General features: G+C 42.0%; 1 protein-coding gene across 5 annotated transcripts; it reads left to right on the top strand.

The window, feature by feature from the left end:
• The first annotated feature begins 2,858 nt into the window (after positions 1 to 2,858).
• ddx31 (DEAD (Asp-Glu-Ala-Asp) box polypeptide 31) lies at positions 2,859 to 16,369 on the top strand. Of its 5 annotated transcripts, none has more exons than XM_011479619.4 (23): positions 2,859 to 2,973; positions 3,336 to 3,492; positions 4,546 to 4,671; positions 5,231 to 5,344; positions 5,419 to 5,576; positions 7,468 to 7,543; positions 7,623 to 7,666; positions 8,217 to 8,287; positions 8,512 to 8,621; positions 8,712 to 8,753; positions 10,313 to 10,377; positions 10,850 to 10,969; positions 11,083 to 11,189; positions 12,467 to 12,696; positions 12,777 to 12,914; positions 12,988 to 13,047; positions 13,133 to 13,183; positions 13,266 to 13,405; positions 13,757 to 13,841; positions 14,550 to 14,661; positions 14,876 to 15,122; positions 15,637 to 15,781; positions 15,899 to 16,369. In XM_011479619.4, the coding sequence occupies exons 2-22, from the start codon at positions 3,379 to 3,381 to the stop codon at positions 15,770 to 15,772; spliced, it is 2,346 nt and encodes a 781-aa protein (XP_011477921.1). In that variant the 5' UTR covers positions 2,859 to 2,973; positions 3,336 to 3,378; the 3' UTR covers positions 15,773 to 15,781; positions 15,899 to 16,369. The 5 variants fall into 5 exon arrangements, with proteins under 5 accessions (XP_011477921.1, XP_023814535.1, XP_011477920.1 ...); XM_078952167.1 differs by having other exon boundaries at positions 2,904 to 2,989; XM_023958767.2 differs by having other exon boundaries at positions 5,234 to 5,344; positions 15,637 to 16,369.
• The last annotated feature ends 50 nt before the right edge of the window (positions 16,370 to 16,419 follow it).

The raw sequence follows: 16,419 nt of genomic DNA, 5'->3' as shown, positions 1-16,419 counted from the left end.
GTGGCTTTTCTTTTGGTTTTACTGTATCTCCATAGCAACCATTTTATTCGCCTGTGGGTGACGACTAGGTCTGTGTAATTTCAACAAGAATTGGTATAAGTTAATTTTTGGATTTCCATGGTAACAGAGGTTTTTGTTGTGTGTAAATATGATTAAATCCATTAAATAAAATGAAATACATAAAATAATATATTATAAAACTAATGAATACGCAGATAAAAGTATCCCAAGCAATATCTTGAGCCTCTTTTTAAAAACCTCTACAGCCTCTGCGGCCCTGAGGCTTTCTGGGAGGCTGTTCTGCAGGCGAGGACAGTAATGGCAGAAGCCTCACCACTTTATGGACAACTAATAGGCCAGCACCGGAGGACCTTAGGACTGCAAGGATTCATACTTTAAAAGCAGATAATTTAAATAAGAAGGCCCAAGACCATTAAAACATTTATAAACCATTAAAAGAATCTTAAAATCAATTCGAAAACGCACAGAAAGCCAGTCCAGCAATTTAAAAATGAGTGTAATGTGTTCCCGCCCCCTGGTCCTTGTCAGAAACTGTGCTGCAGAGTTAAAAGATGTAAATTTGAAAGAGACTTTTTAGGTAAACCAGAGAGCGGGGCATTACAATAATCTAAATGACTAAAAATAAAAGCACGCATCTGCACCTCTGTGTTGGCAAGAAAGAAGAATGGGCGGACTCTGGCAATGTATTTGAGATGATAAAATCCTCTTAGCTGCATTTTTAATATAAACGCCATTATAATGTAATAAAGCTCTAAGGATTTGGTAAAATTATCTCTCTTCTCTTCAGGACAGATAATTAGAAGTTCCGTTTTGTCCTGGCTGAGCTGTAAGAAGTTATCTGCCATCCACGAATTCATATCTAAAATAGAATTTAACAGAGTGTTTATAGGTTCAAGGTCATCAGACAGGGCGATGTAAAGCTGTGTATCATTAGCGTAGCTGTGAAAGTGAACGCAGTGCCTCCTGATAACATCCCCAAAAGGAAACATATATAAGTTAAAAAGTATGGGACCTAAAATCGACCCTTGGGGAACACCACAAGTTATTTCATGGGTTCTTGAAGAGCATGTATCCATACTAACATAAAAGTGTTGATCTGTAAGACAGGAATAAAACCACTTAAGAAACTTTCCAGGGGCCCAATAGACTCCTAAGTCTAACCAATAAAATCTGGAGATTTACTGTATCAAAAGCGGCACTAAGATCCAGCAGCACCAGAACAGAAACTTTCTATGAGTCAAAATTTATTCTAACGATATTTAAAAGAGCCGTCTCTGTACTGTGGTTTGTCCTAAAACCAGATTGACATTTTTCTAAAATCTTTTGGTTATTTAAAAACTCATGTGGTTGATTAGCAACACTTTCTCTATAATTTTGCTTAGAAACGGTAAATTGGATACAGTTCTATAATTATCCTGGGTATTTGGACACTACTTTGGACATGACTCGTCTTCAGAAGGGGCCTCGCCAGCGCTGTTTTACCAGCAGAGAGGAAGACACCTGTCTGAAGAGAGCAGTTTACAATGTTTAAAAGCTCTGACTGAAAGATAAATAACTTTCAAATCCATAAAATGTTTTAAAAAGTAAAAAACACTCTGTTGTGTTGTGGGGTCCCTCAGGGTTCTGTTCTGGACCCTCTACTCTTTTTGTTTTCTGTAGGTCCAATAATAAACAGCTTTTTTCCCCTTTATCCCCGATGATGTTTTTTTTCTCTTTTTCATGAACAACTAGTGGTTTACTAATGAATGAATTACTTAATTTCAGACCGACTTGATTAGCTGGTCAATCGGAAGCACATATTTCACATTTGTTGCTGATATTTGATTTAGTTTTATTACCACTAACATGTTCTTTGGGCTACCAACTAGAACCGCCATGGGACAGTTCCAAGATGTTGGTAGTCGTCTTCAGTTTGGTGGAGATGACTATGGCTTCATCCTTTTATGAAGTTACAAGGTGAAAGAGCTGAGTTCTGCAGAGCTGCATCTTCTCATTACAGATCCGCCTGGGTTTCTGGTGAAAGCTGATGAAGATGAATTGACAGCATCTTTTCCTTTTGTTTTATTTAAAAAGTCTCCTCACACTTAAAATGTCTTGTTTTCATCAGTGATTAAATTTTGACTCAGACACTCAGCGGCGGTTCAAAGACACAGTTCTGTTACATGACTATAATTAATCCTCCAAAGCAGCGCCTAGAGTCCCGCAGGGACCATACTTGCCTCTTGATTGACAGCTCTATTTTTACCGCTGTCAGCAGGAAGTGCTGTGTGTGTGTTTTTTAGGGAAAGGGGAAGTTTGCCGTCATGCACTCAGTCCATTCTTTCTGACTCAGATCTGGACCAGAGCTATTGTCAGTCTTCTGGGATCTGAGCAGACTGAGGGTGCTCCATTAAAAAACACCTGAGCAGAACTGATTCTGCTGAGGTTCTGCTCAGCCCACAGGGAAGGGTGTACTGATTATTTGCAACTCTGATTGATGAACGTTACTGGAACGCCTGGAGAACCCAAGAACAATTTTCTTCTGGGCTTTTAATTTGACATTTTTGTTTGTTCGTTTTGGATTGCAGCAATTAATAGAGACCAAAAAAATAATAAAAAAATGCAAAAATGAATCAAATTAAATGGATAAATTTATTGAATTAAATTGGCATCTGTAAACTGCAGAAAAATGGGTTTAAAAATTGGATAAAGTAAAAAAAATACGTACTTGAGTAGTAATATGAATTTTAGTATCATAAATATTCTTCAAATTTTAATTTGGTTAACATTGACTGTTTGCTAAACTCTCCCTTACGGTTTAAGAAAAACAACCTTCAAAACAAAATTGATGGCAACAGAAATTTACTGCGCATGCTCGCCGCTACGTGGAGGTGTGGCTTCATGACGCAACCGGAAAAGATTTCCACGTGTGACCGTGTTTGAGGGCTCTCACACCGAAAGTTTACATTTCAGGTGGTTTTTCGTAATTGTATGTGTTTATTTGTAATAATTATATATTTTATCAACCAGGAACAGTCTATTGTGATCTTCCGCTACTGTTGTATGTGCAGCTGCATTATAGTTTGACTTTTAGCGTTAGCATCATCGATCATGATCGATTCATTAGGCTTAGCCGAACGTTACTTCGTCGATAAATGATCTATTACTATTAATGTTTTGAACGAACAACGTTTGAGTTTTCGGTGAAACAGCAGTTTGTGGACTCTGAATGCATTCACGACCCTGGTCCTTTCGCCTTGAGACAGTTGGTCATGACATGTATGAGTTTATAATGTTTAAGTTAAACTAAAAATTTCTCTGTCGTGTGTCTGCAGTGTCTGGAGACGGGAGCTGCCATTGGTGCGGAGCAGCGGTTGAATGATGTCACCTGCAGACGAGCAGCTGTCTCTGAACCTCTGCACAGATGTTTCTTCACCGCGTCCACCTTCCAGCAGGAGGAAACATCTGACCACTCAGCAGAGATGGGCATCAGTGAGTGATCGCTTTGCTTTCTGCAAGCCTGATTTGTCTCCTAAATTTTCTAGTTTCTGTCAATCAGAACCATCAACCACCTTCCTATACACTCATGCATCTGCTTTTTTTAGGAGCTATTCTATTAGTCTGGTTCCTGCAGTTCTGGTGTTATTTGCAAAGTTCTGCACCTCAGCTGGAATTCCACTGATTCAGCTGCTATAAAAGATTAATTCATTCATTTTATAAACCTGTTTTTGTCCCTTTCGGGGTCACAGGGCTGCCGGAGCCTAGCCCAGCCACTCGTGGGTGAGGGCAGGGTTCACCCTGGACAGGTCGCAGGGCCAACCCACATCCACACCTACAGAATATTTAGAGTAACCAGATAACCTATGAGGCATGTTTTCGGCTGGTGGGAGGGAGCCGGAGTCCCCCGAGAAAGCCCACGGATGCACGGGGAGAACATGCAAACTCCACACAAAGATCCGGCATTGGTGGTTCTGTTTTAGGTCTCCCAGCCGGGTCAGGCAAGAGCGCTAATCACCGCACTACCGTACAGCCCACTTAAAACATGAAAAAAAGTAATTCGATAAAAGTCCTATAGATCAGTGATTCACAACCTTTCTCAGGTCTCAAACTGGTTTTATTTTAACCTTTCAGTTTCCCTTAACTTTTGAGGGTAATCTTCATTTCAAACTTATTTATCCACTAGATTTTATGAAGGAACCATTCCAATGTAATATAGATTTTCTCTTAACCCATAAATCAGACGCCTGAAGTCGGCCTCGTCTGACTTTCAAGATGTGACGGGTAAATTAAAAGAATGTTCTAAATATAATGATAAATATGAATCCACTGCTCTGCAACAGACTGGCGACCTGTCCAGGGCGTCCCCTGCCTTCGCCCATGAGTGGCCGGGATGGGCTCCGGCAGTCCTGTGCCCCGAGAGGGACAGATCGGGTTTTGAAGATGAATGAATGAATGAATCCACTGTTTGAGCAACTTTATCCTCGTAACATTAGACAGCTGGATGCTGATTTTTTTTCTTTTTTCTACTTTCATTGGAACTGCCAGAAAAAGAGAGGAGACAAGAAGAGCTTCACATCCTCAGAGGATCAGACCAGGTTCTCCTTCAAACAGAGGAAACAGAAGCTGCCTTCCACAGAGGAGGGAGCAGCTGCACCTTCTGCAGACTTCCAGGTGACTGGACCAACTGCTAAAGAATTTGTAGGCTTGTCACATCATCACCACAGAAGACTAGGGCATCTTTGGTTGATTTGAGGATTCAGACCGGAGCTTTAGATTATATATAAATGAGTTTATGTCAAATCCTCCTGTTAGGTCTCCAAGGATCTGTCATTTTCTGTTATTTCCCTTAACCAAGTCGTATCATCGGGAGAATTTCTTTAATGTGTTTTTGGTTTAATGACTGTTGCTGTCCAGTTGACTGGATGAGTTAAATAATATTAAGCTGAAGTTAAAAATCTCAAATTACATTAGTAAAAGATCTGGTTCTGCTCTTGGGCGAGCCATTTGGCTTTCTGTCCAGTAAATCCTGAAACATTGATGTGAATCTTTGGGCGAAGGTGTACCCCACCTTTGCCCAGCAGTAGCCGGGACGGGCTCCAGCAACCCTGTGACCCCAAAGGGAAACAGCGGGTTAAGAAAACGGACATATGGATGGATAATTGGAGATCCTTTTTCTTCTACTTGGAGCTGAAGCTCAATCTCTCTTCTTAACTTTTATCTTGACTTTCAGAAGAAACCGAAAGCAGAGAAGAAGAGGAAGTTCAGCTCCGTCGAACACAAGAGTCAAGACTTTGCTCCTGCAGAGGAAGAGAAGGAAGGAGCTGTTTCATCTGAAGACCTTCAGGTATCGCCGTTAACAGTCCATTTTATTGATATATTAGTGCAACACATCAGAACTCATGTTAGTGTCTCATGCAGGCTCCGCCCCGAAAAGTGAGAGAAAAGTCACCACAAAAAAAGGAGAGGAAAATCGAAGGAAAGAAGAAAGAGAAGGATGGAGGGAAGGAAGCAGGACATGGCTCCTTCAAGACCTCCTCTCTGTTCAAACACAACCCAGACATCCCGGACATCCACAGGTACAGCTCTGATCCGATTGGCTCAGCTGAGTTACAGCTTATTGGTTGGATTGGTAGGAGCACAGATGATGGTTAGGAAGTTCCAGACGGATGTTTTGAAGAAAGAATTCAGAGGAATCAAAAAGATGAGGGTCAGTTGTGTATAATACACCAAATAAAAAGAGTTTGTTCTGTTATAGACCTACTCAGATGAAAATAATGTTTCTGTTCTCATGGTATTTTCCTGATGATGGACGACATCTATGTAGAAAATTAAACTTAGAATAGCATTTCATAGAAAACAACGCATCATTATAATTAAAAGACCACCGGGAACACTTTGAAAACAGATGATTGGAGTGGGACTTTGAGGTTGAAACAGTGGCCTTCAGGCAAACATCTGGATTACTGTTCACCAGCGAGAAGTTGAACTGGAAAATAATATTTTTAGCCACGGTTCTCCACAGTTTACGTGCTTTGAGTACTCCTTTAGGAGTACACCAGCATAAATGTTTACCCTTTGGGTTCTGCTCTTCTCAAAGACAGCTGCACACATCAGCCTGATACTTCTGTATCTGGACGTCGTCAGATTCCTTCCAGTGGAGTCACTAGCATTAACAAAGTACAGGTGACAAGCGTCAGCCTTGTCCCGTTAGCCTGGGTTTTCTAGGAGAGGGTTTCAGAACCCAGCAGCTGCACATCATGGCACCCATGCAGCTGTTGACTGTAGACAGATGTTTGAACACCTGCTGCAAGCTGGGTGGACTTTATTGAAGGTTAAGCTGAAGAGCAGGTGAAGCTCAGGAGGTTCAGCCAGACGCTTTAAAATGAGGAAGATCTGCAGGACGACGACACGGCTCGTCAGACAATGTCCAGAGGCTAATGTTGTCCGGTCATTGCTTTGTCAGACGTCTTGTTTTTCCGGTCCTTGTACATTCTTGTAGCGGGAAAGGAGGAGGTGGAGTGACCCTCTCTTCCTCCTGCACAGACACCGTCCCTTACAGCTGTGAAGAACCATTTGCACATGTAGACGTTGTCAGGGAATCACCGTCGTCATGAAGCAAACCTGTGTCCACAAGAAGCACTCTACCCGACTACGGATGGTATTTGGACTCAGAGGGGGCTGAGAAAATGGGTGTGGTTCATCCTCCACCCATGGAACCATCTTTAGACGGTTATCTTTCATCCTCCTGTAACCGCAGTGTGAGCGGCTATACCCAGCGTCTTTCTGTTCCTGGCAGAGCATGGTGCACAGCTACCTGCCGGCAGCTCATTGGACTCTACTGAATGACTGGCCACAGATTACGTCCTTCATAAATCACACTGTGGGGCTGCATGGTGGTGTAGTGGTTAGCATTCTTGCCTAATAGTGAAGAGGCCCTGGTTCAAATCCTAGCTGGAAATGCAAATTTCTGTTTGAAATGTTCTTGTTCTCCATCCTCATGAGGCTTTTCTCAGTCCAAGAACACTTTTCAAAGGTTAATTGGTGACTGAATTGTCCCACGGTGTGAGTGTGTGGTCCTGCAAGAGACTGGTAACCTGTTTAGGGTGAGCCTCGCTGGTTAGGCTCCAGCAACCCTGTGACCCCAAAAGGGAATTGGTGGGTTTTATGGATGGATGGATGGATGGATGGATGGATGGATGGATGGATGGATGGATGGATGGATGGATTTAACCCACTCTGCAGTTCTTTGGGAAGAAGATAGGCTTCCATGGTGGTGGCTCAAAGACAGCTGACACTTTTTGACGTTCTGGACTCAGACTATTTAGATAATCTGGCTAATCCGAACACCTTGTTCCTCGTTCGTCGTCCCAATGGCAACAGAAACCGTTTACATGGCCTTTTGTTTTCAGATCCTTGTTTCAAGGGGCTGAATCCCTCTCATTTTTCTTTCTTTGTTTTCTCCTTTAGAGCAGCGGTTTGCCAATTAAAAGAGAAGATCTTCACTTCAGACTCATTTTCAGAGCTTGACCTGCATCCACACCTGGTGACAAACTGTCTCTTCAGTTCATTCCATTCGATTTCAGTCAGTTCTTCTGTATTCACTTACAGTCTTTTCCCACTAGGTGGCAACACTGAACAAAGTCCTGAATGTTTCCACTCTGACCAGGTCAGTGTGGCACCCAGTGCACAGATTTATTCTTCCATAAGATGCAGCGACACAGCAGATTCTTTATCCTATTATTGACTGAACTACCATTTAAGGAATTTTTAAAAACTTTTTTTTCCCCTGCAAGCCTTTCTTTTGTCCAGGCGAACCTTCACGTCTCTGACTGAGAAACGTGTTCGTGCTGCATGTTTTTGATGGTTGTCCTTTTTCCCCGTCTTACTGCCATATTGATATGCCGCATTTTAAAAAAGATAACATTTATGTTACATTAATAATTTATGTTTCAAAAAGCATGTAAAGTGAAATAAAATCCTACGTCCAAATGTTTTTCTAAAGTTAAAAAATAAAATTTCATAAAAGGGGATTTCCGGAAACATGAAAAATTACGTTTTTTTTGTTCCTGTTTGAATCAAACCTGACAAACATTAAGATGATGGTCTTAAGTTAAAGAAAATCTCTTTCAGCCGGATGATCTCATTAGCAGCAACAATAACTCTAAGATGTGAAACTGTACTTGGAAAGCTGGACTCACGGTTACTTCTGTGCTCAGTGTTCAGAAACAGACCATCCCTGTTCTGCAGTCCGGGCGAGATGCTTTGGTCCGATCTCAAACAGGATCAGGTGAGTCTCACTAATGAGCCCTCTTCATCTCATACAGACCCTTTCCACAAAAATAATAGGAAAAGTGTTTTCATTTCCATAATTTCATGGAGAAAATTAAACATTTACTGTATATGTAACAGATTCAGGGCCCACTGTTTGATTGATTTCACGTTTATTTTTACATGGTTTTCAGGATTTCAGAAAATTAGAATGAATAAATGAAAGTGAGACTTTGTCTGCAGGCAAGACTCTGTCGTATGCCGTCCCGCTGGTTCAGAGTCTGCAGTCCATCCAGCCCAAGGTCAGCAGGTCCGATGGTCCTCTGGCTCTGGTCATTGTCCCCACCAGAGAGGTTCGTCTGTGGAACACGTCAGAACATGGCGATCCTTCAGAGTGAAGCTTCCTTTTACTGTTAGAACTGATCCTCTCTGCTTTATGTCAGCTCGCAGTGCAGACCTTCCAGATATTCCAGAAACTTCTGAAGGTAAAATCAGTTGGATTTTATTTACAAGTTTGCAGTGTAACCCTTGTGCTATCCTAGGCACTTTAACATTGGGAGTTGGGTCATCTAGACCCACTAGACAGTGCTCTGAACCTTTTTTCTTCAATGATTTGTGATCTTCACTGGTGTCCATGGATTACATGAAATCTTTCCACCTTTATCCACCTTTGTCATGGAAGGGAGAACACGTCAATGTAAGGGTGGGGTCATCTAAGATAGCACAAGGGTTACAATCCGTTTTTAACTAGATTATTAATTTGCTACATTTTCATTCTATTAACTTCCATGTTTGCTTGTAGAAAACTGATCAAAAGAACAACAAGAAGCGGCTTTAATGGGAAACTGTTGGTGCTCTTTTAACATTTTTCTTATGATGGAAGACATATATAAAGAGGATTAAGCTTAAAATTGCATTCCTGAGTATATCTTTGGGAAATCAGGAGCAGATGAAAAACAATGCAGTTTGAAAAAGGCCTATGTATGATGTAGAAAATGCCCAAGTCAGGCCTCAAGCTCTCTGCTCCATTCTGATGCATCCACTTGCAGACAAATAGCTCCGTGTACGTCTTTGTTTTCCCCGTCTGGAATCTGGATCTAAACTGTACGGCTGGACAGCTCTGATATTGCTCACCATTTTTGTTGCAACAGTGATGTTAGGCTGGGGTTGTGAGGAGCTGTAAGCTAACGGGAGAATGTGTAAACAAAAGGATAATGGGAAAGGAAGGAAGACTCACTCTGCGCCAACGGTCCCACCCACAATTCAGAGGTGAATTTCTAATGAACTACTGCTGCCCTGCAGAAACTATGTCCTAGAAAAAGACACAGGTTTTTGGATTTTGCCTAAAATGGCATCATCATGATTAAACGACCACTGGGAAGGCTTTTACAATAGATCAGTGCCCTCCTTTTCTCAAAGCTTTTACAGGGCGTGTGGGATGGGAGTTGTCTGAGGACTCACCGTGGGAGCTGCGCCTCTTGGCAGCAGCCACGGTTGTCTGTTTCTTCTACTAAAACCTCAAACTTTGGGAGTTCGTCCAACAGAAGTGGAAATTTTTTTGATAGGATCAAACTTTCCTGTCTCAAAATGATTCATGAATATGGATTCTCTTTAGAAGGAGTTTGAAAAAGTCTGACCCAGAACAAAATATCTGTGGAAGATGGGATAAGTTTCCCTGCACTGATGCTGTGAAAGACTTCTTCATAACCTAACCTAACCTATACTTTTGTGTAAGAACCTTATGTTTTTGGTTCCTTTATTAAAACCAGTCACTGAGCTTCAGTAGAAGGAATGAGAACTGCTGGTATCTGCATTTTGGATGAAGAAACGCCAAAGCAGATTTGACGCTCACAGCAAATGTAGAACTACAGTGAAATATTCATTTCTTGTTCTCAGTGAAGCAAATATGGAGGCAAAACCCTCCAATCTGAGTCTGACTGATGTGTTTCTGATGGTTGTTCTGGGTCCCAGTTATGGATCCTTCAGCTACTCACAGATTTGTTTCATGGCTGGGAGTCAAACTGGTACCTTTGGTTCTTCACAGCCATTTACCTGGATTGTCCCAGGGGTGCTGATGGGAGGAGAGAAGAGGAAAGCAGAGAAGGCCAGGTATCATCTCAAAGCATCACTTTTTAATCAGTTTAATAGTTTTTTTTATTTAAAAATGTGTTTGTTTATTTAAACTGAAAAGCTTGCCATTAATCTGTGAAAAAACAGCTTTACGTGCTGATTTACAGGAAAAAAGCAAAGGTTATACATTATATTTATAATTTTTGTATATATATGATATATTTTAAATCCAGTTCATATTATGTTTGCCTTATAACCTAGTTGTTGGAGAAACTTGATTACTGGGGAGCTCAGCTTATAAATTTACACACTCTAGATAGGAATCTGCAGCCTTTAAAACCAAAAGAGCCATTTGGTCTAGTTTCTAACTGACTAAAGTCCCTGTTCACCATTTGGAAAAATGTAAGGTCAGGCTAGGAGAGATCTACGCCTCCCCGTGGTTGGGTTGAGATCGCTGAACATGTCTCCAGTAAGGAGTGATGAGATCTTTGAAATGTTTCTCCTCCCTCAGGATTCGTAAAGGGATCAACATCTTGGTCTCCACTCCTGGCCGTCTGGTGGATCATATCAAACACACCCTGAGCATCGCCTTCAGCGCCGTCCGCTGGCTGGTTCTGGATGAGGCTGACAGGTGGCTCACACGTGAACATCGCGGGCATCAAACTGGAGTCACGTTTGTCCTGAAGAATGTAGTCCCAGATCAAGTGTAGGAATCCATGAATGCCGTTTGTGTCTTGAACTCAGGACTTTGGACCTGGGCTTCGACAAAGACCTCACGGTCATATTGAACAGCCTGAACTCGACCGGACCGGCCCGACAGAACGTCTTGCTCTCTGCGACGCTGACACTCGGTAAACTGAACGCTCCTTACACTGTTATGCAGAGGAAACTGAACAGCTGCTCAAATCTGAGACTCTGAGTCTGCCAATGCGATTTTAGCACAAGAAGCTACAGCTAGTTATTTTCCTCTTTATTAGAATTTAAGAATACAATGAAAAGTTACCTTTTATTAATCTCATTGTGTGGAGATTAACTTGCAAAAATAGCACAAGAACATAACTGAGAGATGGCTTCTGATCTTCCCAGTGTTGGAGGAAGCAAAATCTGCATGCAGCAGAAAAGTATACTGTAGGGTAAAGCTGCTCGTCAATGATGAGATATTTATGTGGAAGATCATTGAAGATGAAAAGTTGACGCCGGTGTTTTAAGTCGTCAAAATGTTGCTTTTGGAGCATAATAGATTCTAGTAGTCGGGCACCAACCACATATTACAGAAGCTAGAGAGCAACTCTTCAAGTGTCGGGTGGTTATGGTAAAATAAAAATGCAAAGTATTTGCAGAGCAGGGAGCTTGTGGCCTGCCCATTGTAACTTTCCACATCACACCTGCAAACCTTTTCCAGCTGCCTTGTTTCTTCTGCTCTTGATTTCTAACAATTTGAATAAAGTACTACTCAGAAATGCAAATTCAAGCTTAATTTTTTTTTTACATATGTTCTCCATCATGAGAAAAATGCAACAATTACACGTTAAAAACACCATTTTCATCATCAGTGGGGCTTTAAAGCAGGTCTGCTGTGAAAATGTGTTCTGTGTTTACATCGTCTAATGTGTTTGTGTTAATCACAACATGAATGTCATTAAAGTGCTTTTGCAAGTCTAAAAAAGAAAAAACAAAGCTTGGCTTTTATGATTCACTAATGACTATTTAAATGAACCAAAAATGACCCATTGTAGACCTGGAGGCCACTTCTAACTGTAGTCTGTTTTCCTTTTACGCTGGTATTGTTACTGTATTTTATAGACCGTTTCTGGCAGGAGTGTTGTTCTGTCTCCTAGCTTTGCTTCCTGCTGCCTCTCCTGCTTTATTCTGCTAGTTTCCTGTTCATTTCATGGAGCTGACATGATTTTACCTCAGTATTTTAGGAGGTAATGCCTACATCAGTCCAAAGATGCTGTGTTGTCTCTTTGCTCGCGTTCGTTTACAATTGGTCTCTGTTTTTGCCGCCATTTTGGATTCTCCCTCACATCACAAACTCTGACTGGACAAAGACGGAAAGCTGTCTCTGTTTGATTCTTCCAAACAGCAGAGTACATCCTTCAACACTTTGGCTCTCCGTGTGTTTCAGGAGTGAGCCGGTTGGCTGATGTCTGTTTAAAGGACCCCGTCAGCATCCAGGTTTCTGGCCCCTCCTCCTCCTCTGACCACACTGGCTCCTCCCATGTGACCTCTGACACTGAAGCCGCCAACACTTCAGAGAGCTTTGCAGTGCCAGAGGCTCTGAGGCAGTTTGCGGTGGTGGTTCCCAGTAAGATCCGGCTGGTGTGCCTCGCCGCGTTTGTTCTGGACAAATGCAAGGTCAGCTCACCAAGAGAATCATGCTAGACCCGAAACCGGTTGCCATGGTGATCTAACAGCCCGTTTGTTGGTGTTCTTAGGACAACAAAGTCATCGTGTTTGTCTCCAGCTGCGAGGCCGTTGAGTTCCTACACTCTCTGTTCACCTCCGTCCTCACCCGTCCAGCGGCCTATCCCCGGCTCAGTTTTCAGCGTCTCCATGGTAACATGAAGCAGGAGGTAACATGTCGTGAAGCTAACGTATCTCTGCTCGCGATCTCATATCATGTAAAGCCTCGCTCTTCATCTTCAGGAGCGGTCAGAGGTCTTCCAGCTGTTCTCAGCGTCTCAGTCTGGAGTTCTGCTATGCACGGTCAGTAAGACGAGCTGGACTCTCTGGACTTCATGTTAGCTCGACTTTGCCCATCATGCCTTTTATGTTTGTTTTTTTTCCATAGGATGTCGCAGCGAGAGGTCTAGACCTCCCTCTGGTCACCTGGATAGTTCAGGTGAACGTGAAACTGTGTTTGAGCTCAATAGAAAACGGTCATAGAGCATCATTTTCACTTTTCTCTCTATTTGTGCGTGCAGTACACTCCTCCATCGTCTGCAGCAGAGTACGTTCATCGCGTCGGCCGCACAGCTCGGATAGGAGGAAGAGGAAGCAGCCTCCTCTTCCTCACACCTGCTGAGACGGCCTTCATCAGTGAGCTGGCAAATCACAACATCAGGTTTGTTGACTGAAGGCTGGACCTACTGTGTGCTTTGACCATTAACTGTATATGACAACTGGACTGAGCGACCCCTCCCCCACAGCGTCCCAAACAGGAAGTAGCCGCTAGTTTCAAGAAGCCAAAACCCCATAGACTCCCATAGAGAAGTAAACTGCTGTTAGTCATTCTATTGGTCAGAACAGCCGTTCTTGCTATGCTACCTTATCTTTCACATTGATTTTCTTTATTATTTAACGGACCAATCAGATGCCGAAATGAAAACTCCAGTTCTCGTATACAGACAATGGTTCAAATCCAAGACACTACAGTTCCTCAGGAATGTGTCTTTTACTGCTTTGTGTGTTTCAGCCTATCAGAGATGAAGCTGCAGGAGATTCTTTCCTGTCTGATGCTAGACGATACCTATAGGGGGCGGGGCAAATACTACAGCAAGGTACGCCACCCACCCTCATCCATCAGAGGGTTCAGAGTGGTTTTATTGACTTTACCAAAAAAGATTATCGGAGTATACAAATATTTTTCAAAATGTTGATTGTTCTTTGTATTTTGGTCATGTTAGACTGTTCTAATGCTAAAACATTTGGATTTTCAAGGACTTTAACAAAATGTTTAAAAATAACAAAAAACATTTCTACTATTTATGACCCATTAGAATTAATGGAACTGTCTACTGACTGTATTTTTAAGGAAAAAAGTTCCTAATTTGCTCTTGAAATGCTGACTTTTCACACTTTGGTCTTGTAAACTCGGTTTTAGGCACAACATTTTAAAAAAAATTCTGCCGAACAAACATTTTTTGTGTCGTGTTAACTTAAATTTTCCACAAAAGTATGTCATTTTGGTCAAAAATGTTCATTTTATCACCAAACTATGATTTTTCTTGTTTGTTTTGCTTAACTGAAATAAGAATATAATCTTAGATTCATCCTTTATGCCAAAGATCCTAAAATTTTCAGTTTTAGCTTCAATATTGAAGAATATTGAACCCTCTTTTTTTCCTCTGAGACTTGAACTAACCAAAAGTTTTCAGAAGTCTGAAAGTGTTTGCATTGTAACGATTGCTGCTCTGGAATCAGCTTTTAGACTCAGGTTTAATGTCCAGAAGTGTAGGATCTGTGACCTGAGGAGTCTTTGTCTCCAGACTTCATCCAAAGCTCTGGAACAGGAGGTCCGTGAACGTGCCACCGTCCTCCAGACCGAGTTTGAGAACTTTGTTCACTCTGATGCTCAGTCTCTGCAGGCTGCAAAGAAAGGTGAGGTAGCCGCCGCCTTCAGGGCAAATATGCTGGCCTTTTTGAGTTTACTGTTTTCGTAGCAACTTTCCTTGTGCCTATTGTATTTTTATAAGAATTGGCTTTGTTTATTTGTCTCTTAACTTCCATTTCTCTTCCTCTGTAAAGCCCTAAACCTTGTTGAGTGAGAATCTTGCTTTACAAATACGCTGACTGTTCTTTGGAATGTCTCCAGCACTGCAGTCTTACCTGCGGGCCTACACCACCTACCCCGCTCACCTGAAGCACATCTTTCACATCCGCTTCCTGCACCTGGGACACGCTGCCAAGAGCTTCGGACTGAGAGACGCCCCAGGGGGGCTGAGCTCTGCCCTCGGCTCTAAGGGCCCCGGAACCAAAGGAAAGAACAAGAATGTGGCGAGGAAGCAGGGAAAGAGTCCGGTCCCAAACAGAGTCCAGAAGCAGATCACTGGAAAGAAAAGGTGGATGTGTGCTGAGTGACGCTGATGATGCTCTATTAAATTCTTCCTACTTAACTAGTCTGAGAGAAATGTAAGAAGACTAAAGGAAATACAGCTGAGCCAGGCCAAAATGCTAAACATAATGTCAGCAGTTTGAACTGAAGATGCTAGGATATTGTACAGCTTTAACATCTTCTACATTAATCTTTTAACTCCAGAAACTTTAAAGAATAGAATCCAATGAAAACAACCTAAATGACTGACACACAAACAGGCTAAACAGATCCGAAGCTAAGCTAACTAAATAATGACTATCGTCATAAAACCTCGCAGCAAAGGTTTGACGCTAAAAAAGCTCAAAATGGTTAAATACAAGTGATAAAAAGTCATTGTTATAAATGCTTAGATGTTCTGTGAGTGCATCAATACCAAACGTGTGTTGGAAAATGAACAGCAGATAAAAGGCAGGAACTGTTCAGGGCTACTTCCATCTGTACTCTGTCTTCAGGAAACATCTGTTTTTGATGATTTTCAGGTTTTTTTCTGGTCAGAGGGAAGCAGGGATGCTGCGCTCAGAGTTTTCAAATGGGCTGGAGGGAGGAGACTCCTCAAAGAAAAGGAAGAAGAAGAGGAAAAAGGAGGAGTTAAGCGGGTCTCAAGAGGAGGAGTGAGCAGGAACGGTAATATCCAGGCGTTCCAAAAAGTGGGAAAATCAAGGAAAAAACACCAAAGCCTAATAAACATGAGATTCTCATAAAGAACGGTCAGTGAAGAACCTTTTGAAACTTCTGTCTCAGTAGGTGGAAATGATGAAGCAGGAGAGGAGCAGGAACTGAAAGCAGATTCTCTAAAAAGCGAGCCTTCTCTGTTGGCTTGTTCTCTAATGACGTGAGGCTTTCAGGGCTTTCAGAGGTTACAACAGTGGACCTGATATTGTGGAAACAAAGTGCTGAAGCTCACCTCAGAACGTCTTTGCGAAGAAGATTTTGGACCTGCAGCTGATGGTCAGAGAAGAGGATAATCCTCAGAGGTTCGACAACGAGGGAAGCAGAGGGAACCTCCATCTGTCTTTTCAACATGGTGTCTGAAGGTTTCACTGATGATATCGTCGCTCATTAGAGGAGACATTGAAGAACTGTCGACTTTAGTGATTTTATGTTGTACAGATGTAGATAAAATCAACACCTATTTTGAATAATTTACTATGATCTTACATTAAAGCTGTAAACCTGCTTCAAACTGACAATAAAATCAAATTTGGTTCTGAATTGTGATCAGTTTTTTTCTTTTTACTGAGGAAGAGCAACCTCATTTTCAG

This window comes from Oryzias latipes, chromosome 9 (genome assembly GCF_053564925.1).
Source record: "Oryzias latipes strain Hd-rR chromosome 9, Olatipes_Hd-rR_3.1".
Classification (NCBI taxonomy): domain Eukaryota; kingdom Metazoa; phylum Chordata; class Actinopteri; order Beloniformes; family Adrianichthyidae; genus Oryzias; species Oryzias latipes.
This window is presented reverse-complemented; position numbering and strand designations above follow the sequence as displayed.

What these genes read in the sequence shown, in the direction of transcription:
- ddx31 (XM_011479619.4), top strand. Translation starts at nt 3,379, where the DNA reads ATGATGTCACCTGCAGACGAGCAGCTGTCTCTGAACCTCTGCACAGAT. An exon ending in AATGTTTCCACTCTGACCAG is followed by an intron (nt 7,667 to 8,216) that starts GTCAGTGTGGCA and finishes TTCTGTGCTCAG; the next exon opens with TGTTCAGAAACAGACCATCC. An exon ending in CCGATCTCAAACAGGATCAG is followed by an intron (nt 8,288 to 8,511) that starts GTGAGTCTCACT and finishes CTTTGTCTGCAG; the next exon opens with GCAAGACTCTGTCGTATGCC.